At 40.3% G+C, this 24919-nt stretch overlaps 2 protein-coding genes across 6 annotated transcripts; both read right to left on the bottom strand.

Moving 5' to 3' along the window:
- Positions 1 to 13637: 13637 nt before the first annotated feature.
- LOC115764041 (solute carrier family 22 member 3-like) lies at positions 13638 to 17275 on the bottom strand. Of its 4 annotated transcripts, none has more exons than XM_030706878.1 (7): positions 17147 to 17274; positions 16608 to 16814; positions 15936 to 16336; positions 15473 to 15878; positions 15165 to 15394; positions 13805 to 14169; positions 13638 to 13737 (listed from the first exon to the last, which is right to left on the bottom strand). In XM_030706878.1, the coding sequence occupies exons 1-7, from the start codon at positions 17170 to 17172 to the stop codon at positions 13696 to 13698; spliced, it is 1677 nt and encodes a 558-aa protein (XP_030562738.1). In that variant the 5' UTR covers positions 17173 to 17274; the 3' UTR covers positions 13638 to 13695. The 4 variants fall into 4 exon arrangements, with proteins under 4 accessions (XP_030562738.1, XP_030562740.1, XP_030562739.1 ...); XM_030706880.1 differs by having other exon boundaries at positions 15165 to 15286; positions 17147 to 17272; XM_030706879.1 differs by lacking the exon at positions 17147 to 17274 and having other exon boundaries at positions 16608 to 16877.
- Positions 17276 to 18071: 796 nt separating this feature from the next.
- On the bottom strand, positions 18072 to 22908 carry LOC115764033 (solute carrier family 22 member 6-like). 2 transcript variants are annotated; one of them, XM_030706868.1, is made up of 8 exons: positions 22592 to 22908; positions 21923 to 22323; positions 21459 to 21864; positions 21150 to 21379; positions 19644 to 20008; positions 19542 to 19587; positions 18482 to 18626; positions 18072 to 18420 (listed from the first exon to the last, which is right to left on the bottom strand). In XM_030706868.1, the coding sequence occupies exons 1-6, from the start codon at positions 22735 to 22737 to the stop codon at positions 19546 to 19548; spliced, it is 1590 nt and encodes a 529-aa protein (XP_030562728.1). In that variant the 5' UTR covers positions 22738 to 22908; the 3' UTR covers positions 18072 to 18420; positions 18482 to 18626; positions 19542 to 19545. The 2 variants fall into 2 exon arrangements, with proteins under 2 accessions (XP_030562728.1, XP_030562729.1); XM_030706869.1 differs by lacking the exons at positions 18072 to 18420; positions 18482 to 18626; positions 19542 to 19587 and having other exon boundaries at positions 19757 to 19934.
- Between the last annotated feature and the right edge of the window lie 2011 nt (positions 22909 to 24919).

The raw sequence follows: 24919 nt of genomic DNA, 5'->3' as shown, positions 1-24919 counted from the left end.
TCTGTGTATGGGTGTGTATGGGTGTGTGTGTGTGTGTGGGTGTGTATGTGGAAGGGTCAACCTTTTATGTTTGTTTTGTATTTTGTTTATGCAAAAATTGCCAGAGCAATTTCATAATGGGTCAAAAGAGAAATCAACTTTTGTTGAAAGTGCTTTAAAATGCACGACAACAGCAGCAGCAATAGCAGTAACAGAAATAGCAGCAACATACAAGTGTTGGGTATGCCCGATCTGGAGATACCCCGTATTAAGCTGGGATGGTAGCACATAATTATATTCTTATATCATACAAATATCTCTCCGATACTTATCAAACTTGATCTGGAATCAGCTCTCTAATTGATGTGTCTACAGTGTGTCTACAGTTCGTGCGTTCGACAAAAGTACAGTTGGACAGAGGGCCAGTTGCATGCATGGGCACAACATTATTATACCCTGTTTCTCGTGGTTATAGGGCATAAAAAGTGGCAGGACATGCGCCTGATTGTTGCCAGGTCGTCGCTCAGTCCATTGACTAAATGGAGCGGATGTCAAAAACTAAAGTTGCAAATTTTTCGTACGCTTTTTGTTAGTCTCGTAGCAGAGACACACACACACACACAAACACACACACACACACGTCAGTTGCATGCATCGCTTAGGTTGCGGACAAGGACAACAACATTGTCCTGGCACTTGAACAACCTTGCCAACCGACATTTGTTGTTTGGACGCCGCTCCGTTAGGTTAGTTCCGTTTCGTTATATATTTTTTTTTTTAGTTTTGAGTTTGGGTTTGGGTTTGTTTGCCGCCCTTAGGAGATTTGCCTTTTTAAGCCCGTTCTGGCCAATGTTCCACTGAAGAGTGTTTCCCTTGGATTGTGCTTTGTTAAGCAGCGTCCTTGGATGACAGCCGCCCGCCCGCATAGTTTAATGCTTTTAATTTTTTGACATTTCATTTGGCCAAGCTTATGTCAAGAATGAAAAAAAACTCTTTAATTGTCTGGTGTGAAAAGTTTTTCGTCTGCATGCAGCCTACATTGCGACACACACACACACCCAACTTTCCAGATTGGTGTGCTTTGCCCTGGCTTGTTTGCACGGAATCAATTTAATACGCTTCGATCTTGAAATAGACTCCAATGTTGAAATGTTTACAAAATTGCTATTTGCCAGCGGAAATGCATGCCATTCTCCGTTAACACAGAGCAGCTACATGTTCTCTACACATTTAATGACTGTATGCGTGTCCCAGCCAAAGGTCATAAGGTTGGCAGCTGATTAAAAATATGTTCTCAAGCAGAAGTCAAATCGAGCACTCGTATGTATCAAAGTTTGAGTTGATTGGCAACTGCAGCTGCAAAGCAAATCACTTTCTTTTGATTTTGTAAATCTTACTGAGCTAAGCTCCAAAACTGTTGAACCTTAACTTGAACCTGGTTGCACTTTTGATATTGCCGCTTGAGGCATTGCATTTGAATTACATTTGCCTTTTACTTGCAATTAAAATGTTAGAAACACTTGCAGCGAGTACACGATTTCTTTTAGGAATATGCTAAAATACCTTTTATTTAAATTAAGGATGTAGTTAATTTTGTAATTTTCCCTTTTTTTCAGCATTACATCAATATGAAGAAAAATTCATCATTAATTCACGACAAATTCGCAAATGGATGAATTAAAGCTTCATGTTTGCAAAATAGAGTGCAACTTTAAGGGTTTTATGGAAAAATCCAATCGTCAGCAAAGTTCAATTTCTGTCACGGTCATCATGTTTAAATTGAAAAGCGTGCTGTTGCCGGTAAGTCAGATTTTTGTATTTTTGTTCCCCTTTGAAAAATACTGTGGCATAACTAAGTCTTGAAATAAACCAACCATCATGCCTGCAACAAAGTATATATTTTGCTCTGTGGAAAGCGGTTCTTTTTATACCCTGACAACCCTTTGAAAATGGCTAAACAGGTTATACTGGAAGCATCTCCCACCCCATAAAGTACATATATTCTTGACCAGCATTAATAGCCAAATCGATCTCTGGTCATGTCCATCTGTCAGTACATCCATCTCTCCGTCTGACCGTATGTATAGATGTGTTCATATCAGCACTTATTAGAGATGGATACTTGAAATTTTGAAAGTAGTTTCTCCGAGAGCGGTAGTTCGTGCTTGTTTAAATCTTTGACAATTCTTCCTGTTTACACAAAATCGACCATGTCCCTCAAAAATGTAAATGTAGTCTTGGGCCCTTGGTTCCATATATCGATGCTATTTTGATGTGCCTAAAGGATTCACAAGTTTTTAGAAAAAATATAATATTTGATTAATGTATTAGTTATATTATATATAAATAGTTTTAAATGGCAAAAGCCTGGTATCTAAAACTTGTTCCCTTTGCCCAGTTTCCACAACAACTTAAGTACGTAAACGTCAAAAGTTAACCTATTTATAAATAAAGATTTTTTCTTATGTAATTTATATAAGTAGGGTATCTAGTGGACCGTATGACAGAACCATCAGCGCACATTCATCATTATTTTAATGCACCAATAAGACGCCTGCCATCTATTAATCTACTTAATCAGGCTGCATTTGAGCTCTTAGCTTAATTGAGTTTAAAAGCCAAGAGTTGTTTGGCAGCACGGATTGCAGACGTCTTTCTCGCCTCAAAATGAAACGAACTCCATTTGCCTGTTGGCCAAGACCAATACATTAACACCTTAGCAGCTGCATGTGCAACATTTTACTGTCACTTATGCATGTCCGCTTGTCACTTACCAGCTCACATGTATATATATATATGTATATATATATATGGTCTATATATATACATAGAGTTGGTTGGTTTTATTAATATGCGACGCTTGATCGCCCGTCGAGTGCAACGTGGTGATGTATATGCCACACGTGGCATGCTGCACCGTCCAGTGAATTAAATTGCGCAGATTTCTCTTGTTTTCCATATGCCGCCGTGTGTAATTTCTGCTGTTCAATCTCAGTAGCTCTTGATATTTGGCTACCATTAAGGTAGCTGAAATATTCGAAAGGCCTTTCGGTTTAACGGAAAATTCAGTCTGTAAGCAGCGAATGAATATTTATTAAATTAAGGTAAAAGCAAGCGAGCAGCACACACACAGATACAAATGCACTTACTGCTACAGATACAGATACAAATATAGTTACAGATACATTTACATCGATGAGCAGCAGAACTTTGATTAAATCTACTGCGAATATAGTGTGTGAACAAGAAATCGCGAAACTTTGTTGTTGGCCATTGCGTAATTGACTTACTGTTGTTGGCGCCTTGCCAAAAAGTAAATATACAAAAAACAAAAAAACAAAAAAAAACAAACAGCTGGCTACAGCCCCCGCTACCAAGCCCTCCTCGTGTGTGCATTCATATCATAGTTGTGCTAGCCCAGTCAAAGTACCATGGCTGGCTTTACCTTGTAACTTGGTTTCAGCTCTCGTTTCTGCTGATGCTACTTCTTCTTTCTATTTGTCACACTCTGTTAAATGCGATGTAAAGGGTATGATAGTTTTGTGCCTTGGCTTGTAACAGGCAGATTCGATTTCTGACTAGAGCTCGGATCGGAAATCACTCGCGGCGATGGAAAGCGACTTGAACACAGAATATTTGTTCTATAAATCCAACATTTAAACATGCAGTCTTTATAGTACGAATGCAACCCTGAGTGAGTATTTTGCTTTTAAGTAATATGGTCACACTTAAAACGTTAGGACGGGTACACGTTCCGTTCGAGATCGGAAGGGGTGAGATTGAGCCGAGATGGGCTTATAAATGTCGCTTTCAGTATAAGCTGATTACAGGGTACTTCCTAGGGGTAAACACCCTTCTGGAGCACTTTTACTTTCTTATTTTTTTGGCTTCTGTTTTGGCGCTTACTTACGATAACTTTATGACGCTTATCGCTACAAATGTGCTTGTATCTGGGCACTCTGTGTGTATCTCTGTATCTTTATTTCGCCTGCAAGTACATTCCTCGCGCGCGCGCTTCACATAAAAGTAAAGTGTAGCCAAGTGGGGCCCACGGGTGTAGATGTGTGTGTGTGTGCGGTGGGGGGCAACTCAAACAGGGTAACTTGCTTCTAAGTAACTTATGCCATAATTTCGTTGCCAGCGCTGCTTCCCGCGCGAATTCTTTATTTGCTGCTAGCTACAACGTTGGCCACACACTTTATTTGCGAGGGGTTCGGTGAGGGGAGCGCTGCCTAGGATAATCGCTAAAAGGAGTCTGGCAAATATTATTTTTTATATTTATTTGAGTTTTTTTTCTTGCCTTGCTTAATGTTTATTATGAATGTTCCTCATGAGCGTATTTAGTTAATTTTATTTCACACAAGAGAAGCCAGCAAAAACCAGCTAACAAACCCGACTCGATTCGCAACCGCCCACTTTTTGCCTAGTTGCGCCGCTTTTTGGAGTTTTTGCCCAGCCGGGCATAGTCGAGTGCTTGCTGAAAATTAAGTTGACGCCATCAACACTTCACCACTGTCTCTTGAATGTGTGGCTGTGCGTGCAATGGCGTCAACAAATTAGAAGTCAGTAAACCCGGCAGAGAGCAAAAAAAAAAACACACAAGTGAAAAGGCTGCTCTCGGGAGTGCCTAACTGGCAGATACCCACCATTCGAAGCCCGTCCTTATATATATATATATACATGAATATACATAGGCTTCTTCGTCAACCAGATATGAAATCAATGTGCTCTTAAATACCAAGCTTAAGTGTTTGCAGTCTAGTGAAAAGTCTAGAAATAAGTTTGTTTCAATTTTGGAGCAGCAGGGGTAAGACATCCAAAGTGTGATGAAAAGGACACAAAGACTCGACGTATTCAACAATTAAACTGATTTTATTTCGTACAATCCTAATCTTATATAGCTAATCTTATCTTATCTTAATCTTAATCCTATTTCTGGCGCACGTCCAGTCATTGGAAGAGCCTTTAGGCTCTCTATCTCTTATCTCTCTAACATGACATGCACACATGTTTACACTTGTGTCCCTATCTTATATCTCAAGACGCTCTTAGGACTTATAAATAGTTACACATTTTGTTGTGATATCGATGTATATATCAATGGCATAGTCTTAGTCCTTTCACACCATACGAAAAGATACATACCAAGTTAGGTGTATCTGGCTCTTATAGTTTTCCCGTTATGCTTAAAGAAACATGTCTCAAATTCGATATTCGATAATATCCTTTAAAGGGTCGCAGGTGTTTCCTTCCTTCCGCCTGTTACATGCATTTGCCCAAGACCATTATACCCACTGCATCCTTTCTAGGGTATAAAAAGCAGCAAAAAAGAAATGCCAGCCGCTTATCTGCGTTAAGTAGATGAGAAAAGTTTTGTGCTTGGTGCGCTGATAAGTTGAATTACATGCTGCCATATTTGCCACATTGGAAAGGGCGTGGTTCGCGGCTTGTGACTGAGCGAATCTGGACACTAAAACAAAATATATATATATATGCATATACCCTATCCACTGTATGCGCTAATGGGTTTATGCGTTTCGGTTTAACTAGGCAGCACCTTCGGCAGCTTAAACCGAGTTTTACGGCCAGCTGCGATGCTGATGGCATTAAATTGACGACACTGTTGCCCAAATCTGCGCTGCTTAAATGCAGCCTTTCAGCCAACAATGTTGCAGCTGATTGGACCATTCGTGCGCAGCAGCGTGCTCTTTAAACTGACCTTCGAATGAATTGAGTCCCCCGTGTGGGTCGAACAATCCACCAGAGCGTCGAGAGAGAAAGCGAGAGAGAGAGAGCGGGTGAGAGAGAGAGAGAGAGAGGGGCACAGATGGAGCAGATTGATGGAGTGCGAAGCTGTGGGCGTGCTGGGAGCTTAATTAGATTTGAGTTAATGCCAAAGTTACACTTTTTGTGCGTAAGTTTAAGCGTGCGACGCTTTGAAAAATGGATACGCAATGGTATGCTGGATTTAAGGGATAACAAGATGGGTAACAAGGCCTTCGAAAAGTAAGCAAAATTTGTGAACTAAAGCCCGAAGAAACTGGGCACAAAGTAAACAATTGAAAGGAAACTCTGAAACAGTTCACATGCATCTAGCCTGTTGTGTTATCAAATAGTAAGAATAAGCGGCATTCTAAAGGCTAAGTTGTACAGAATTTCGATAGATATTCACTAACTGCTTGCTTACCTAAAACTAGAATCTGAGAAAAGTAAATCTTAAATAAAATATAATAAGCACAACGAGATGTTAAATGGACTAACAGTCGGCTGGTTATCAGTTTGAAATAGTTATTACTCGTTAGGATTAATTGTTGTTAAACATAAAAAAGACCACAAAGAAATCGATGAAACTTCATAATAATTATAAGCATATTTCTTCAATTCAACATTTAATCAATAACAATGTTGCAATGTTTTCTTTGGCAGGGCTAAACCTAAGCTCGAAGTTTGGAATCAAAACGACCGTCACATCGAGTGGCAAAATATTTGTATTGGTAATAAAATTTAATGTGATATTATATAAGCCAAATGCAAAGCATGAAAACTTGAGCTATCTGGCATGTCTTCAAACTCTTCGAACTATTACGATAAAACGTTGTCATTTGACCCGGGCAATGCTGGGCAATTTCTTCAAATATACTAAATAATATCTTGCTGATGTAATACAACTACGTTCAAAGCATTATCTCGAGTTTAAAAAATGGTAATAGGCCACATGTTAATCTGTTTAAAGTCTCGTAGACAGCGTATATTACGCATACGCCGTGTGGGGCACATTGAAAAGTGTTTTGACCGTTGCTAATTTATAAAAGCACTTGCCAGCAACTTTAATTGGAGGGCCTTAAATGTGCATTTACTTGAGAATTGGAGAATTGTGTAACAAGGACTCGAAGCAAATTTAAATTAAGCTCAACTAATTGAGAAATGGCCAAGAACAGAAAGTGGAAAAACGTTGAAATGAACAAAAAAAAAAAAATGTTTACTTTAACTGCGGTTTTGGCTGCCAGCAAGTAAATGCGAACGACGACTGCTTTGAGCTTCAGCTTGGAGGCTATTTTTTTACTAAATGAAATCAAAATAGATGTTACCTGCCGTCTTATAACGCTGTAATCTGTACGGCGGGATGGCAGCGATTGCTGTCTGTCCCTTATTATACCCTGTTTGGAAGGCGGAGGAAAGTATCTGTGATTCCATGCGGCATATATATTCCTGGTCAGGGCGAAGAGTTGAGTTTGGAAATAAGAGGCGGAGGAAAGTATCTGTGATTCCATGCGGCATATATATTCCTGATCAGGGCGAAGAGTTCAGTCATCTGTGAATGATTCGATCTTGGGAGCCTTACACTTTTCTATGCCCATTTTAAACCCTAAAAATTGCAAAAATATCAGACTAAAAAGAACCGAAATAAATCACAAAAGCATTTCTCATAATGTGGGACTTGGGCAAGAAGAAGCACAGCCTTGCTGAAAGCTTATTTGCTTGTGTGTGTGTTTAGTTGTGTGTTTTTGCATGCAGATGTATAGATGGAAGAAGAGTATTCCCTATTCGTACAAAAATTGGAAATTTTTATTTGCCGCGTGTCGAAGCTTAAAGACAGTGCATTGCAAATGTGCTTGAAATACCTTTAATGTGTTATTCTGCGAACTGTCGCACACCCACACACACAAACACTCACATTCACATTTTGACTAGTTTTACGGGCAAACGACAAATGCATTTGCTGAGCCAAAGCTTTGGCCATGACTTTTGCTTTCGGTTCGTCAATCACCTTTTTATCTTGCAGGACATTACGAAGCAAACCGCAAAGCTTTGCCAGCATTATGTTCATGTCCTTCGACCAGCTAGTGCTATATGTACTATTTCTTGTGTGTGTGTAGTCCTTGTGTTTGAGTGCTAGTGTGTGTGTGTGTGCACAAATTTATTACAACCTTTGGGAATTCTTTTAAGTAGTTGCTCGATTCAAAATAATTTTCCATTTATCACTGTGATAACAAAACAGTTTTTCCTCGACCAAGCGCGAAAATGGCAAAATAACATCAGCAGCAGCAGCAAGAAGCATTATGAGCGTGGTGTCTGCTCTAGGGTTTGGGGGCGTGCCACTGTCCTGCGGAAAATAAAGTGCTCTTCGCAAATCTTGAGCATGCTGTACTTGGACCAGGGAGTTGGAAGTTTTTGGGCGCCGGCTCGTCTGACTTGCTGGCGAAAGAAAGAGAGAGAGAGAGAGAGAGAGAGAGAGAGAGAGAGAGAGAGAGAGAGAGAGAGAGAGAGAGAGAGAGAGAGAGAGAGAGAGAGAGAGGGAGAGGGAGAGGCTGAGGCTGCTCTCTAATGATAAATGCCGGGCAGCAGGTGATTTAAAATAATTTCGGTCAGCGCGTGAAAAATATTTGTTGTTGTTTTCAAATTTTTGAAATTTATGAGCTGCCGTTTGGCCAGACCCCCGCACCAAACACACAGCCAAAACAGACAGACCACAAAGTTCTTTTGGGCCAAAACTTGCCGCAATTGCCATGTTTGTTGCGAACGCGTCGGCCAGTTGGCTTGGGACAGTCGAGCAGGTACACAGGCAAAGGCAGCGTCACAGCAACTGTTAAAAAGTATAGAGAAAAAAAAACTTAACTTTTGGTCACGCCACGTCTTTGGCGCCACCTTAACGTGATGCCACAAAAGAGGTTAGAAGCCAAAACTTTGCTTTTGCAATTCGGCCAACTCATTTGCCGCACACTCGCCCCTCGCTCCGTTTGGCAGCTTCCTTTGTGTGTGGATTGCTGGCGAGTTGATTTTATAAAGCCTGCGTCCTGGCTACTGTAGCCAAACGTTGCCAAACGCTTGTCAGTGGCAGCCCGGCCAGCAGCAGGCGCAGCGCCTGCCAGTTGCTACAAAACTTTCATTTGTGTTCGAACCAACTTTGATGAGCTGCGGTTTTTACAGGGGCGTTGTGCGAAAATTATGTGCTCGGCCCATTGAGCAGGGCGTGTTGCACCATTAAGCACTGCACGGGCCAGACAGTGAGGTTGTGCGGAGAGGGGGGCAGGCCCGTGTCCAGTCAGCCGGGCAGCCAGGCAGCCGTAGTCAAGTGCATTTGCATAATTTGCTGCGCTGCGTAAAGTTTTTGCTGCATATTGGCCAAGTTTTCTGGTTAAGTCTGCATGTTTATTAAGCAATCAATTATAAAGATTGCCGCCGCACATAGTTCCAGCGCATATTGATTTTCAGAGCCTGCGGCTTCAGCATTCAGAGCCAGGTGGGTCACTCACTGATCGGCCCAATATTGGCAAATATTTGGCCAAGCTGGCAAGCCAGCAGGTTGGCAGGCAGCTTCATCAATGTAATCAATAAATGTCCTTGGGTTGTGGCAACGATTGCTTGATAAATAGATTAAATGGCTGTGGAGTGGCCTGTTTTGGCCTGTTAACGATACCACCCCAGCTGTTTACCTAGCCCAAAACTCAACTCATTTGGGGAGTTGCTGCTGCCACATAAAGTTTTACGACATCTGAGCCCGATCGGAATGTTGTTCAATAGTTGCGCCTTTGGCCTGTCGGCAACATTTGCATGCACGCTCTTTGGGAATCAGAATGCATATGCATATCTATATACCATGTACTTGTTGGCTTGTCTGTGCGCCTGCACTTATATAGAATTGCAAAACTTTGGCATAAAGTTTGGCGCTTTACATGCAAACTTGCAATTGACAGCAGCCGAAAGAAACGTGCTGCAAAGTTACTTTAAGCTGTTGTTGGGTAGAATTCTTTGTTTTAACGACTTAGTTTGCGGTCAATGTTTTGTATCCTTTCTTCCTGCCATTCTCTCAGTTGAAACAGCTTCTGCTTGTCACTCAAGCAGCTAATGTGAAGTACAAACAACGATTGCCAGTTCAAACTGTATAAATTCCAACTAATTCACTTAAGGTGTTCAATTTAGTATAGCTTAGTCTTCCTTCATCTAAACTTTGTACGTGCTGTGCTGTATAGAACCCGCAAAGGAATGCATATAACAGCACAAACAAAATTAATATGTATAATATTAATTTTTATTGCAACAACTACAGATGCTGCTGGAGTTGAACCGGCTACTGCTCATTTTATTGTTGGGGCTTGTCATTTAAACGTTCTAGAACCGCGTCTTAGGGCTTACATTCGAAGCAAAGTAAAGCTTCAGTATAAGTCTAAGCTAGACTTTGTTGATATGATTCTGAAAGAAATGAAATGTCGACACACAATTACAGCATCATAAATAAATGAAGTTTTTGCTCTTTTCTTCATTTAAAGCCTGATATACCTAATATAAAAGTATGCCTTGTTGATATGTGTAGAAAGGAATTCGTGGTTGCATGTATCGTTTGCCATTGGGACAACTAGCACGGCAAAAATGTAATCCTTTCAGCTTTAAAGGATGCAAAATGTCGCTGCTTTTGTTCCGATTTCAGTTTTGATGAGGGTCGGGTCGCACAGCTGGCGCAGCGAACGAGGTCGCACTTGGCGTGTGGTTGGTGCTTTCAATTAAAATTTCAACGTGCACGTAACTACTTTTATTGAAATTACGATTGCAGGCAGCTGCACACACACACACACACACACACACACACACACACACACACACACACACACACACACACACACACACACACACACACACACACACACACACACACACACACACACACACACACACACACACACACACACACACACACACACACACACACACACACACACACACACACACACACACACACACACACACACACCTACACATACCTGCCAGCACATGTATATCTGCACATTCAAACATGTCCACTGGCAGCGCATGCTTCATTGCATACTTTGCTGGGCGTGTGTGTGCGTCTACTTGCCACCATTTGTGGCTGCTGCCTCTAATGAAGAGCAAAACACAAAGCTTTGGCCTAGCTCACCATTCTCACAGTGGACGAATGCGCAACAAATGAATGAGCTGACATATCTCCGGCACGCAAATTCCAATTCCACAATGGGAACCGAATGAAGGTCAACTGGGCGGCATTTTAGCATTGGGGCATTTAGCTGCGATAACAAATATTGCGGATATTTGATTAATGTTTTTGGGTTAAGCAAAGGGGGAGGGGGGGGAATTGAAGTCTAGTAGTTTTGCACAGCAACAACAAACGAGCTTCGACAGTGACAATAAAATGTTCCTGCTTTCTATTCATGTATTCACATAATCCAAGATGAAAAATAGATTTTACCAAAAAAAAAAAAGTTTGTAGAAAAAAAATTTAACTGCGCAAAATGCTGACAAGGACATTCCGCCATACTGAGCTCAACATGCTGTCGTTGGGGCGGCGGGGCAAGGGGGCGTGGCGGTTTGCTTGGCTCGCCTGGGATGTTACATCAGCTAAATGCTTAAGCGCACTAGTCGGAATACCAGAAAGAAAAAAAAAAAAACAGAGTACAAATTTAAAAAAAAAAAAAACAAAAGCCAAAAAATAAACTAAGCGACCGGCGACAGCGCTGAGCGCTGATGGAACCAGCTTGCGTGTTGCTTTCTCTGCTTATTTCACTCTCTCTCTCTCTCTCTGCGTTTCTCTCTTGCTTTCTCTCTCTCGCTCTCATCTTAACACCATTTCTCTGTATGTCTTGCCCACTGACTTTGCTACATGACAATGAAAATCTCTGCAGTGCATTTGTATGTCTGCCTTTTGATGCCCTTGTGCATTAAACTCTATCATCAGCTTCTAGACTGTTAGATACTTTTAATTTGTGATTTATCTCTTATAAAAACTGGCAGCTAAAAATAAATGTGATAAATATAATGATTTTATTGGAATTGGGCAATTTGAAGGAGATTTAAAAGTGTTGGAAAGCAATAAATGCAACTAAAAATTATTAAAAAAAATTAATTAATATTGTTGATAATTTTTTTATTAATTAATTTAGAAAATATTATCTTTCCTCAAATAAGATAAGATATTGGCTGTTAATGAATTTGCAAAAATATTATTATGTATGATTATTATGTTACAAATTCTCCACATAAATTATTGCTTCATCTGAGAAAGTGCTATATCTATTATGATTTAAGAATTAATTGACCAGCATGATTACATTACTTAAATCTTTAAAACAATAATAAGTATAATCATATTATACGTGCTTGTATTTATTTGTTTTTAGAATTCCTTATTCGAATTGTATGTTGTCTCCATTTTTAAATTAACTGTCTGTAAATTCAATTTTCATAGAATTTTTAAACAAGTTTCTGTATAGTTAGTTAGTGTTCTTTTTTTGGTTAGGGTATTAGAAATTCGTTGCACTTCTTTGCCGGATTGGTTTGTCTGTTTTTCTTTGCTGCCGCTTCGGTGCTTCGTTTGGAAATTGTCATTTTAGTATTTGGAATTCCCAGCTCTGCTGATTTTCTGCTGTTTCTGCAGTTTTTCAGCTTCCTTTTTTCCTTTTGCCGCCGCCCTTGCCGCCGCTCTCATCTATGAACATTTGGTTGGCAATGCTGAATTAAACCAATCACTACTATTTTCACACTTAACTTGCAATTTGCATAAAATATTACCCAAGACCCAACAGTCAAGCAGACGTTGTCACTGGGGATAGCACATTTGGGGTGGCCTACGATGGTGGGGTGGCGGAGCTTTTTGCTTCTTCTTCTTCCTATGCTGAAGGATGGGCGGAGGGTTTCAGAAGATGTTGGCGCTTGCAAATAAGTACGCAGCCATTGACAGTTGCGTGCGAATTTCTTTTTATTTCTTTATATATATTTTTCACCAACACACACACACACACACACACACTCATACACAGGGGGCATTGAAAATGTGTTTAGTTCTGCAAAATAAAAATAGAATGAAAAAAAAATCATTTTATGTGCTTCCAACACGCGCGCGCGCTGAAATCTTGACTTTGTTCTTGTGTGTGTGTGAGATTTTTTTATGCTCTTCGAAATGTGTGAAATGATTAAATTTTAGCTACAAGTGTATTTCATTTATTCGTGTTCAGTTTAGTATATCTCCAGCATGTGTTTATGCAGAGCATGCGTGTGCAGTCATTAGTGCAAATGTTGCCTAAAACTCGAAAAACTATGAAACTTAACTAAACGCAACTCGTAACAAACCATTACACTACATTTAACAAATGGGTTAGCACACGCAGACAACGCCAAAGCGGCGCGGCGGGTTAGTTTGGTGCACCGATTCGCCCCCTCCTTTCCTACACCCTTAAGCATAGCTTTAATGTGTGTGCCTGTGACGAGCGCTGACAAAGGCTTTTCAAGCAGCTACGCGCACTCAGAGGACATTAAATGCCCGTTTTGCACATGTCCGAAACAGAGAAATGGCCTCGTTCCGTTCTCTTGGCCAACTTGCCGTAGGTGTTCCAGACAAAGGTAAAGTGCGTGGGCTGTGCGACTGCCAGGAAAGTGAAACCTAAACTAAAAAGACGACGAGCATTCTAGTGTAGACTGCCCGACTATGTGATACGCTGTTTGTCAACCCAGCTTCAAGCTTCACCCATATATTCTATAGCATATGATACAGTTGTCCGATGTTGAACAGTATTGGAATAACCTCTGTTTTTTGTCCGATCTTAATACAATTTTGAGGGCAAAAGCATGGCGTACTAATGATTTTCATAGAAGACGAGGAATATTTTTAGCATTTATTTATTTACCAGTAAAATTTGTAATTGTCTATCTACTTGAGACGTGGAATTCAAAATATTGCGGGATTCTCTCTTATATACTATTTTGCGGTGCCAACGGGCTATCAAGCTCTTCCTAAGAAAAAGAAAAAATTAGATGGTTTAGAAAGCAACTTGCCACATGCCGGAGCGAGTCGATTTACGGGCTGTGTGCGCTTCTCCATGCACCTAAATGTGTACCAATGCTCGTCAATGCCAAGCTGCTCGCCATCCTGCAGTGAACTGGGTAGCGTGCGATCTAGTGTCTCCGGCAGCAGCAGGATCAATCCGGCAACCAGCAATGTGAGCACGCCCAGAATGATTTCCGGCAGCAGGATGAAGATTTTGCGCATATCGAAAATGCAATTTGCCCATATTAGGCTCGCAAGGTCCATGGTAAAGAGTGCACCCAATGCCTGACCACGAATACAAGCTGGAAGTAGCTCCAAGGTGTACTGCGTATTTGAGTTGACGGCAAGGCTGTGAAAAAACATCCCAATAACATAACACGTGAATAGAGTTCTTGCCGCTGTGGGCGAGAATACACAAAGTTGGCATAGTTTTGATTGCTGGCAAGTATTGTAAGCGAAACCAAATAAAAAATTTAAAACAATTTGTTTGTTCTCAACTTGTTTTCCTATGTTACTCCACAATTAATATTTTAATTAAATATTAATTTTCACTTGCACACCAATAAATGTTACCCAGCTATATTAATTAGTAAGAGGATCTAGTCAAGAGCTCCCGACTAGCGAATACCCTGAACCCTCAAATGCAGATCACGGTACGAGCGCGTTTGCTTTACTGCTAATACAAATAAATGAAAAAAAAAGCTTCCGCCGATTTGACTCGAACACGTAACAGATCGCACTTCTTGCCACCGCCAATTGACTCCCAGCGGAAAAAAACGAATTAAAATAGCAACACATACAAAACAATCGCAATTGCAATGCTGTTTATAGAATTAAGTATAGACGCGCATCTCTGTTTGTCTAAAAGTATACAGAAATTCTTGCAATTTTCGCTAACTGACCCAACCACGTGGCCAGCACAAAACACATTTTCTTGAATAACTTTTGTGTTTCTTACCGATCTTGCTGACATTTTCTACATTTACCAATTCAAATTGGTGATTTTCTTACTTGATTTATAGCTATGTGCTGGTAATGGGGAGGTGGTGAAAGTTATTTGATATATATATTTAGACCTACCAGGAATTATAAACCATCGGGATCTCACTGACCACTCCCAGCTATAAGCAGGGGCATAGCTTTTCGGACAGGCTGTAAATTTTCCCGCACCAGGTCGTCGATTTTCAATTACTATCTCTTTATCCTATTAACCTAACATTCTAAATATTTAGTTAAAATTTATTTACTTTATTACCAACTTTCTTTCTTTCTTTCCTTTTTCCTATTTTTTGTAAGGTTTACTCTATTTTCTCTACTAACACCCTTCTTATAAGCTATAGGCTCTAACAGCGTCACTGCCAAAATACATTTAACAAATATATATAGGACTTACAACGATTAGCAGCGGTTGAGAAGACGACGCCCGATACCAAAATGAAAATGCACATGAGGATCACTATTGTAAAAGCCAACGTCTTGCGTCCGATACGATCTTGCAGGACAATTGCTGCCAAGCTGGAAGGCAATAAGGCAGTTGCAGACAGTGAGATAATTACAAAACGCGAAATCTCAACACCACTCAAACGATAAGTGATGATACTGATGTAGAAAGAAAATACGAAGCTATTTAGATGTGCGTATGAGGGCATAGAAAGAGAGTGATGTACATTAGAAAGTTTATTCAATGAGATGTCTACTCACTATTCAAACAACAAAATTAACAAGGTCCGGCGTAGGCGCGGCATCCTGAAGAGGTGCAGCAGATTTGGATTGGTCTTCGTATTTTGCTGACTTAATTTGCAGTCCTCAATGAATTCCTCATATACGCTGTCATCAATTTGGCGGCCATTAGTCTTGGCCACACGTCTCAGGGATTCTATAGCCTCGTCATATTTCTGCCTTGAGATCAGCCATTGTACGCTCTCCGGCACAAAATAAAAGAAAAACGGCACCACAATTATTGGCAGCGCTTGGAGAAGCATGAAACGGCGCCAACTACCTGTGAGGATCGCTATCCAAGGTGAAATTATCATGCCCAAACAGAAAAAGAAACCATAAGAGATGTTCAGGCAAACGGTGCGCAAAGAAGGACGCATATATTCCACAACTACGGGATTATTGTCGATTAATTAAATATTCTCTAACGCTGGAATTAATTGCTCACTAAGAATGCGAATAATCGAAAAGTTGCTGATAACGACAAAACCGGTAATAAATTGAACAACACAAAAAAGTTCCAGACTTATGCCAAAAATTGTCAAAAAGTTGTCCGATATGGTCATGACATTGGCAAAAACAAGTATTGGCACCCGACCCAGTCTATCTGCCAAATAGCCCATAACTAGATTGCCTATCGCGCAGCCCGCACGTGCAATGTTGTTTCCCAGTTTCATTTTCCACGCCTTATCACATATCCAGTTCATTTCACTGACAAAACTCTGATAGCCCATGTATGATTCATAGCTGTAGTTTTTGCAGGTGTCAGAGGTGCTTGAGTTAGTATAGAATGGCTTGCATTCGTCTGCATTTGGTGGTGGAGGCCCCGAGCCCAGTCCATCAGCACACCTGGGTGTTATGAACAGACGTTAAGTATACGCCATGCTATTAACATTTCTAATAATACTAGAGCCCTACGTCGGTTAACTCATGTGAATCAGACTCGGATACTCAATTGAAATTGGAATTGAGCTTATTTCTTTAATTGAGCCGAATTTTCGGTCGAGTTGACCGACACATATATTTTTCTGCTCAAACTGAAACGGATCGAGGCAATACAATTTGAGTCGGGTATCCGAAACGCGAATCGATTCAGTCAATGCAGGGCTCTATTACATACCAATGCTTTGGCACAGTATAAATGATCGAGTATGATATGTTAAGCATGGCCGATAGTAAACTGATCAGAGCAGAGAGTAGCAGCATGATTAGCTGCTGTCGATTGAAATCGCCGCATTTTTCCAACATTTTGTCCACTTCCAACATTGTGTTATTTACATAAATTTCTAGCACGTGCGTGAACCTTCCCCTTACTTGTAGTGCTGCACTATTTCATGAAAAAAACAAGTTTAATAATTTAGGTTTGACAGATTTTTCAGGTAACAGTCGTGTGTGTATAATGCTTTTAAAGTAAGATTAATGAATATCAAGTGTATTACTATATATGTATAAATACGTACTATATTTATAGATATATGATTTTGTAGACACAAGTAGATCTTCAAACTCTGGTATGACTAATACTAGTAGTGTTGTTTTGTACCCTTCCACCAGTAAACAAAAATAAATAAAAATAAAAACATTATTTCGCTCATTATGATTCGACTTCGTAATGTACCGCTCTACTTGTAACCGCCTCTACTCAACAGCAACACTTACAATTGATTCTTAGTCTTCATAGACATTGAGATCGGAGATTTAATCCTTGAAAGCTTCGAGAACTTCGAGTATTGCTCAAACTAAAAACTTTTCTTCCGCCTACTCTATTTTATGTGTAGTATTCCACAGCTTCATAGAGTCCTTGCTCCGTGGCTCTACATTCTTTAGACAGCCGACATGCCGAGGGTAGATCAGACGATACTAGAGCATTCCGATAGCTTCAACCTCGCCACGTTCGCCGACAACACAGCAATCCTCTCCAAAGCCAAAGACCATCTGCTAAAATGCCTTCACGTGTTTGAGACGTGGCGAATTGTCATCAACAAGCAGAAATAGGTGTTCTCCAGATAGAGACACGTCGTTAGGTGTTCCTCCAAGGAGAACTCCTTGAGCATAAAGACGGTCTTCGCTACCTTGTAGTCGACCTTGATCGCAGGCTCATTTGGAGCAAACATCAGGCTCATTTGAAGCAAATGTCACAGTGTAAAAAATGCAGATTTCTCTGTACATTAATTTGCGCAAAGATATTATACCCTTTTTATACCCTGAACCCATTAAAAATGGGTACAAGGGTATATTGTATTTGTGCAAAATCCAAATGTATGTAAAGGCAGAAGGAAGCATCTCCGACCCCATAAAGTATATATATTCTTGATCAGCATCAATAGCCGAGTCGATCTAGCCATGTCCGTCTGTCTGTCCGTCCGTCCGTCCGTCCGTATGTATGAACGCAAGGATCTCAGAACCTATAAGATATAGAGACTTGAAATTTTAGATGTAGATGCTCCTAGTTCCCGCGCAGATCGAGTTTGTTGTGATGTTGTGATGTGATGTTGGAAGAAGAGGCTTCAGGGTATCCCCTAGTCGGGAGCTCCAGACTAGAACCTCATACTTGTTATCAATTTTTAATGGGCTCAGTTATACCCTGATACACTTATACATTTATATGTGAGTGGGAGGATAATGTGAAAGTAAAAATTAAAGCCATTATCCTTGCACTCACGCAGAATGTACAATATTGAATAGTCCGAAATATCCAGAAAACAGACTTGTACCAAAGATTGACAAAAAGTACCCATCATAGAATTGAGACTGGCCAAAATACGAGTGGGCAGCCAAAGCACTCTGTCCCCCATATAGTCCAGAACAAGAGTGCTTAACACACAGCGAAGACTCTTCCAGATTGTTTCCACGCCTTATCGCACATCCAGTTCGTTTCGCTGGGTAAATGTCGATTTGATGGTGGTGCCCCCGAGCCTAGGCCATGAGCACACCTGGGTGTTATTGACAAACGTTAAGTATACGCCATGTAATAAATATGGTTCTTTTACATACCACAACATTGATTATCGCTTAAGATTCGTAATGCATGGTCAAGATCTCATTCAGCAGACTAGCGAGTATTTGTTTTGTTTTGTTCACTTCCAACATCGTCTTATTTATGTTTAAAGCATCTGCTGCATTTATACTAGCTGTGTGCCTGTGATAAGAACAGAGACTGACATTTAACGCTTCGAGAAACCGCTAAATGTTATGATTTAGATTTGATAGGTATTACAGAGAATTGTCTGAGTGTGTTGTAATGCTAGGGAGATAATTTTCAGCACAGAGCCCTGCATGGAATACACTAAAACGTGTTTCGCATATTCGAAAGAATATTTGTCGCGCAAGTAAGGTTTCAAATATATCAAGTAGCGGACAAAAAATTGAGTCGGTCGTCGACTCGACTATTTCAATCGAAAATCAGGTAAAATTGAGAAAGTAAGGATATTTTCAGCACGCCTAAGATTTGATGCATTCCTTCCTTCCAGTAATTGAAATTTTGTTGAAGTATCTTTGAAAACAGAATATTTTGCATTATAAGAACCCACTTCTCCACCGATCTTTCCGTTCTATATGATATTGTTGTCCGATATTAAAAAGTATTGGAAATTTAATGTTGAATAACCTCTATTTTTGTCCGATCTTAATAAAAGTTTGAATGCATAAGTATGGCTATCAAATGTGGGTCAAGTTAAATCAATAGGCTCTAACATTAAAAATTTATTATTTTCAATATGTGGGGGAATATCCAAAAAAGATACACTCCAAATACATACCAGATTCGGGATGTCTAGGTCCTATAGCTCACGAATTTTACTTAGAAAACCAAGTCTCAATATCAATTAGTATCCAATATTTTGGAAATGGAACAAGATACCGACAAAAAATTATGGTAATATTATATAAAATGTATGGTAATACATATATAGATATAAGGATGAGGGTATAGGCATACCTACCGATAAATTAGAATATGTGGGGTCGAGGTGGGAACAAGCAAGTTTGAGTTTTGGTGGAACAATGATATTCAAAGTTCAAGAAAAGCAATTGGAATAGAACAGAAATACTCTACCTTCTTATATCACGTTTCGCGGTGCCAACGAGCTATCAAGCTCCACCTGGGTGGGAAAAATTAGATGGTATAAAAAGCAACTGCCGGAGCGAGTCGATTTACCAGCTGCTTGCGCTTCTCCATGCACCTAAATGTGTACCAATGCTCGTCAATGCCAAGCTGCTCGCCATCCTCCAGGGAACTGGGCAGCGTGCGATCCAGTGTCTCCGGCAGCAGTAAGACTAAGCAGGCACCCAGCAAAGTGAGCACGGCCAAAATGATTTCCGGCAGCGGGAAAAAGATGTTATGCATGCTCGAAATGCAATCATTGAATATTTCTAACGCATAGCTTATGGAATAGAGAGAACCCAATGCCTGACCACGCACACATGTCGGAATAAGCTCTATGGTGTACTGAATATTAAAAAAAAAGGCAAGATAACTAAAAACGCTCCCAATGACATAAAACGTAAATAGAGTTCTTGGCGCTGTGGGCGAGAATACACAAAGTCGGCATAGTTTTGATTGCTGGCAAGTATTGTAAGCGAAACTTAATGCAAAATTTAAGAAAATTTGTTTGTTTTTAAATTGGTTTACTATGTTAATCTACTAAATATTAGTTGTCACTTGAGCACCAATAACTTGTAATTTCCTAAGTAAATGTTACCCAGCGATATGCATTGATTTTGTATTATCAATATAAAACAAGTAAGAGGATCTAGTCGAGAGCTGCCGACTAGCATAGTACCTCTTTTGGTAGTAGCAAATGCAGGTAACGGTCAAATAAATGAAAAAAGAAAAAAAAAACTTCCGCCGATGGGACTCGAACCTGTAACAGATCGCACTTCTTGCCACCGCCAATTGACTCCCAGCGGAAAAAACGAATTAAAATAGCAACACATACAAAACAATCGCAATTGCAATGCAGTTGATAGAATTCAACAATGACGCGTATCTGTGTTTGTCTACATGTAAATAAACTCCTGCAATTTTCGCTAGCTGCCCCAACCACGTGGCCAACAACTCCATTGCTGATGCTTTTAGAAAATTGTGTTTTCTAATTATGCTTTTAGCACTTAATTTTTATAATTTGATATGTTGAATGATTAGGAAGACACTCGTTTTCGACGACTATTTAATAAATAGATAAAAACATGTATATATATACTATTCTAGAAGCTACATGTCGAGGTTGCTGACTCTAGGTTTTATAACTTATGAGATTTGCCCAAAGAGCAGGATTTCGACTTTAATTTTTATCGATTACTTGGAAACGGGGCAAGTTAGCGATTGTCGGAAACAAACTCGTGCTGCGCGGTCACTAGGAGGACGTACATTCCAAAGAATCCTAGCGGTCATAGTTACGGACTGACGGACACACAGATGGACATGGATAAATCGACTCGGCTATTGATGCACGTGCAATATTAAAGTGTATTTGGCAAAACACCGATGACTTATCGATATGTGGCCGTTAACATAACGATAAAGTGATAATTTGATTAATACGATTGCAAACAACTGACTCATGCATCGTGCGTGAAAATTTGCAATACTTTGTCAAAATAATGGAAACTGTTCTTCAGCACAAAAAACTTAATAGATTCAACAAAACAATTCAAGACTTACAGCGATTAGCAGCGGATGAGAGGACGACGCCCGTTATCAACATGAAAATGCACTTGAGGATCACTATTGTTAAAGCCAACGTCTTGCGTCCGATGCGATCTTGAAGGACAATTGCTGTCAAGTTTGCAGGCAGAAGAGGAGTTATAGATAGTGAGGCCATTAAAAATGTAGAAATGCCAAGGCCCTTCACATGATAAGTGACGACATTGTCGTAGAAAGGATATACGAAGCTAAGTAGATGAGCGAATGAGGGCGTAGAAACAACAGTTTGTTGGACATAATTATTCATTCGATGAGATGTCTACTCACAATTCAAGCAACATTATTAAAAAGGTGCGGCGTAGGCGCGGCATCCTGAAGAGGTGCAGCAGATTTGGATTGGTCTTCGTATTTTGCTGACTTAATTTGCAGTCCTTAATGAATTCCTCATAGACGCTGTCATCAATTTGGCGGCCATTAATCTTGGCCACACGTCTCAGGGATTCTATAGCCTCGTCATATTTCTGCCTTGATATCAGCCATTGTACGCTCTCCGGCACAAAATAAAAGAAAAACGGCACCACAATTATTGGCAGCGCTTCGAGAAGCATGAAACGGCGCCAACTACCTGTGAGGATCGCTATCCAAGGTGAAATTACTATGCCTAAAAAGTAAAAGAAACCGTAACAGATGTTCACGCAAACGGTGCGCAAAGAAGGACGCATATATTCCACAACTGCGCGATGATTGTCGATTAATTAAATATTCTCTAACGCTGGAATTATTTTGCTCACGAAGAATGCGAATAATCACAAAGTTCCCGTTAATGACGAAACCGGTAATGAATTGAAGTATACAAAAAAGTTCCAGACTCATGCCAAAGATTGTCAAAAAGTTGCTCAATATGGTCATGACATTGGTAAAAACAAGCATGGGCACCCGACCCAGTCTATCTGCCAAATAGCCCATAACTAGACTGCCTATCAAGCATCCCGCCAAGAACATGGAGTTTCCCTTGCTAAGTTTCGACTTCTCATCGCATATCCAGTTCATTTCACTGATAAAACTCTGATAGCCCATGTAATGCTCATAGTTGTACTTTTTGCAGGTGCCAGAGGTGCTTGAGTTAGTATAGAATGGCTTGCATTCGTCTGCATTTGGTGGTGGAGGCCCCGAGCCCAGTCCATCAGCACACCTGGGTGTTATGAACAGACGTTAAGTATACGCCATGCTATAAACATTCTTATTACTACTAGAGCCCTGCATCGGTTAATTCATGTAAATCAGACTCGGATACTCAATTGAAATTGGAATTGAGCTAATTTCTTTAATTGGGCCGAATTTTCGGTCGAGTTGACCGACACATATATTTTTCTGCAACTCAAACGGATCGAGGCAATAAAATTTGAGTCGGGTATCCGAAACGCGATTCGATTCAGTCAATGCAGGGCTCTATTACATACCAATGCTTTGGTACACTATAAATGATCAAGTAGGATATGTTAAGCATGGCCGATAGTAAACTGATCAGAGAAGAGAGTAGCAGCATGATTAGCTGCTGTCGATTGAAATCGCCGCATTTTTCCAACATTTTGTCCACTTCCAACATTGTGTTATTTACATATAATTTAAGCACGTGCTGAATTCAATTCGTCATACACCTCTGTCAGGACTAGGGACTTCCCAGGACTTGCTTCTAGTTAGCCAGTGCACTCAATTTACCGGTGCACTATTTCATGAATAAACAAATATAACAATTTGGGTTTGACAGATTTTTCAGATAACTGTCAGTGTGTATATAATGCTTGTAAAATAAGATTAATGAATATCAAGTGTATTACTATCTTCTATATGTTTAGATATATGATTTTGTAAGGTTAATAACAATAACAAATATACCACACTAGTAGATCTTCAGATTCTGGTATGACTGATCGACTTTGTGAATACTAGAGGTGTTGATTCTACCCCGTTCTGTACCCTACCACCGATCAGGTCTCTTTATTTTCCTACGTGCTTGTTTCATAATTTTCATCAACGAACCGACAAGGAATCAATTAGCATCGACAAAAAAGTTAATTTCCAAGCTTTCTGACCTATTTGATATCTTTGTTGAGAATAAATCGAAAACAAGTAAAAGGTTCTAGTCGGTTCTAGTCCCCCTAAACCGGGGATTTGATTAAGTATATATATATATATAAATATCCTCTTGTGGTTGGAGAGTTCTATGTTTCTATGTTTCTATTTCGAGACAAAACTATAAAAAGGCATTGAACAGAGTGCTTTGGCAAAAGCCACTCTCTGATTGCGAAACGGATATTTAATTGTTTAATTACAGCATGTATTGCATCGATTGACAAGCAATGCGAATGTTGTTACACAAATGATTAAATCAGATCATTTAAATGTAACAACATATTTGGCCCGAATCCGAATTCATTTCGTGCAATTGTCCCGGGGGCAGGCTGCATGAGTAAAGGCTCTAATGTTGCAACTGGTTTTGTTAGCAGCCTTCAAAGCACTCAAATGCCAGCAAACAATGTGCACACACACACACACTCGCACAAAAACACACACAGATATTTAAACACACACACACACACACACATGCACACATTTGCAGCGTGAAGCACTGGCATTGTGTTAACAAATACACTTAGGCAAACACATAATTTCGAGTATTTAACTAAAATAAACAGGGTGTAAAACATTTGATTGCATGTGATGGCCCCTTGCCGCTGTGTGTGTGTGTGTTTGTGTGTGCCCCTCCCCCTAGTCTGCCATGTCATGCCCATGCTGCAGTGTCATGTGTTTTTTTTCATGCCACGTTTACGCTTTGCATTTTAACAGTTACACTCGCACAGACACTGGCAAACAATCGGACACACACGCACACACACACACAGAGAATATTTGCATTTCAGTCACTTGCACTTTTGACTGCTACTGCTACTGCTACTGCTACTGCTGCTGCTGCTGCAGCTGCCGGCCCTGCGTTGTATTGTGCCCCGCGCCCCGCCCTTTTTGGCAGCTCTGATCCTTTTGCTCGGCTCTGTCTCTCACATTTGCCTTTTTTGCCTGGCACTTTAGCACATTTCCATTTGCAATTGTTATATCCTGCTTTGTGCTCAAACACATTTGTGGGTGTGTGTGCGTGTGTGTGTGTGAGTCTGCGTGCCTCAAGCATTTTGCTTTCTTGCATTTTATATTAAACAATATGTCGCTTAAAGAGTGCCACGCGTGAATATTCATAAAAAAAAAACACACACGGAAAAAAAACTTGGCATGCAGCTAATTAAAAGAGCTGTAAATTACGCGAGATGTGAGCCAGCTAAATGCAAATGCACGCCTTAAATAGTTGCTAAGGAGGAGCATGGTTAGGTCTACGGAGAGCGGGTGATGGTGGTGGAGGGAGGGGGGGGGGGGGCACCTGCTGTTTGGCAGTTGTGCCTGGCATGGAACGGTCACCTTAATTAAAATGCACAATTTTGCACTTTTGGCCAGAAAGCGAGCGTTTGCTGCCGCGTTTCTGCTGCATTCGCATTAAAAGCGTTGGCGCCAACTACAACAACATCAAGAACAACAACAACAAGAACAATTACTACGACAACAACAATGTCACCCAAGCACAAAAACAAATAAGAATATGACAGACGATTGCAACGGACTGCACGATACTCGCTCTCGGTCCAGCTTGAAAAGTGCTATACGAATTTCAAAACTTCTTTCAAATAGATCTTCGGAGGAACTCAGGAACTCATTTGAGACACAATTTTTATACCCTGAACCCA

Source organism: Drosophila novamexicana, unplaced genomic scaffold, assembly GCF_003285875.2.
Source record: "Drosophila novamexicana strain 15010-1031.04,08,12 unplaced genomic scaffold, DnovRS2.1 tig00000817-arrow-arrow-pilon, whole genome shotgun sequence".
In the NCBI taxonomy this organism is placed as follows: Eukaryota; Metazoa; Arthropoda; class Insecta; order Diptera; family Drosophilidae; genus Drosophila; species Drosophila novamexicana.
This window is presented reverse-complemented; position numbering and strand designations above follow the sequence as displayed.

Excerpts from the sequence above, each read along its gene's own strand:
- LOC115764041 (XM_030706878.1), bottom strand. The coding sequence starts at position 17,172 with ATGTCTATGAAGACTAAGAATCAATT. Across the intron at positions 15,879-15,935 it reads TTCGATTATTCGCATTCTTA|TTGTGGAATATATGCGTCCT; the intron begins GTGAGCAATTAA and ends ATAATCCCGTAG. Across the intron at positions 15,395-15,472 it reads TTAATTTTGTTGTTTGAATA|CTTCGTATTTTCTTTCTACA; the intron begins GTGAGTAGACAT and ends ACATCTAAATAG.
- LOC115764033 (XM_030706868.1), bottom strand. The coding sequence starts at position 22,737 with ATGTTGGAAGTGGACAAAATGTTGGAAAAATGCGGCGATTTCAATCGA. Across the intron at positions 21,865-21,922 it reads TGTGATTATTCGCATTCTTC|TTGTGGAATATATGCGTCCT; the intron begins GTGAGCAAAATA and ends ATCATCGCGCAG. Across the intron at positions 19,588-19,643 it reads TGGAGAAGCGCAAGCAGCTG|GTGGAGCTTGATAGCTCGTT; the intron begins GTAAATCGACTC and ends TTTCCCACCCAG.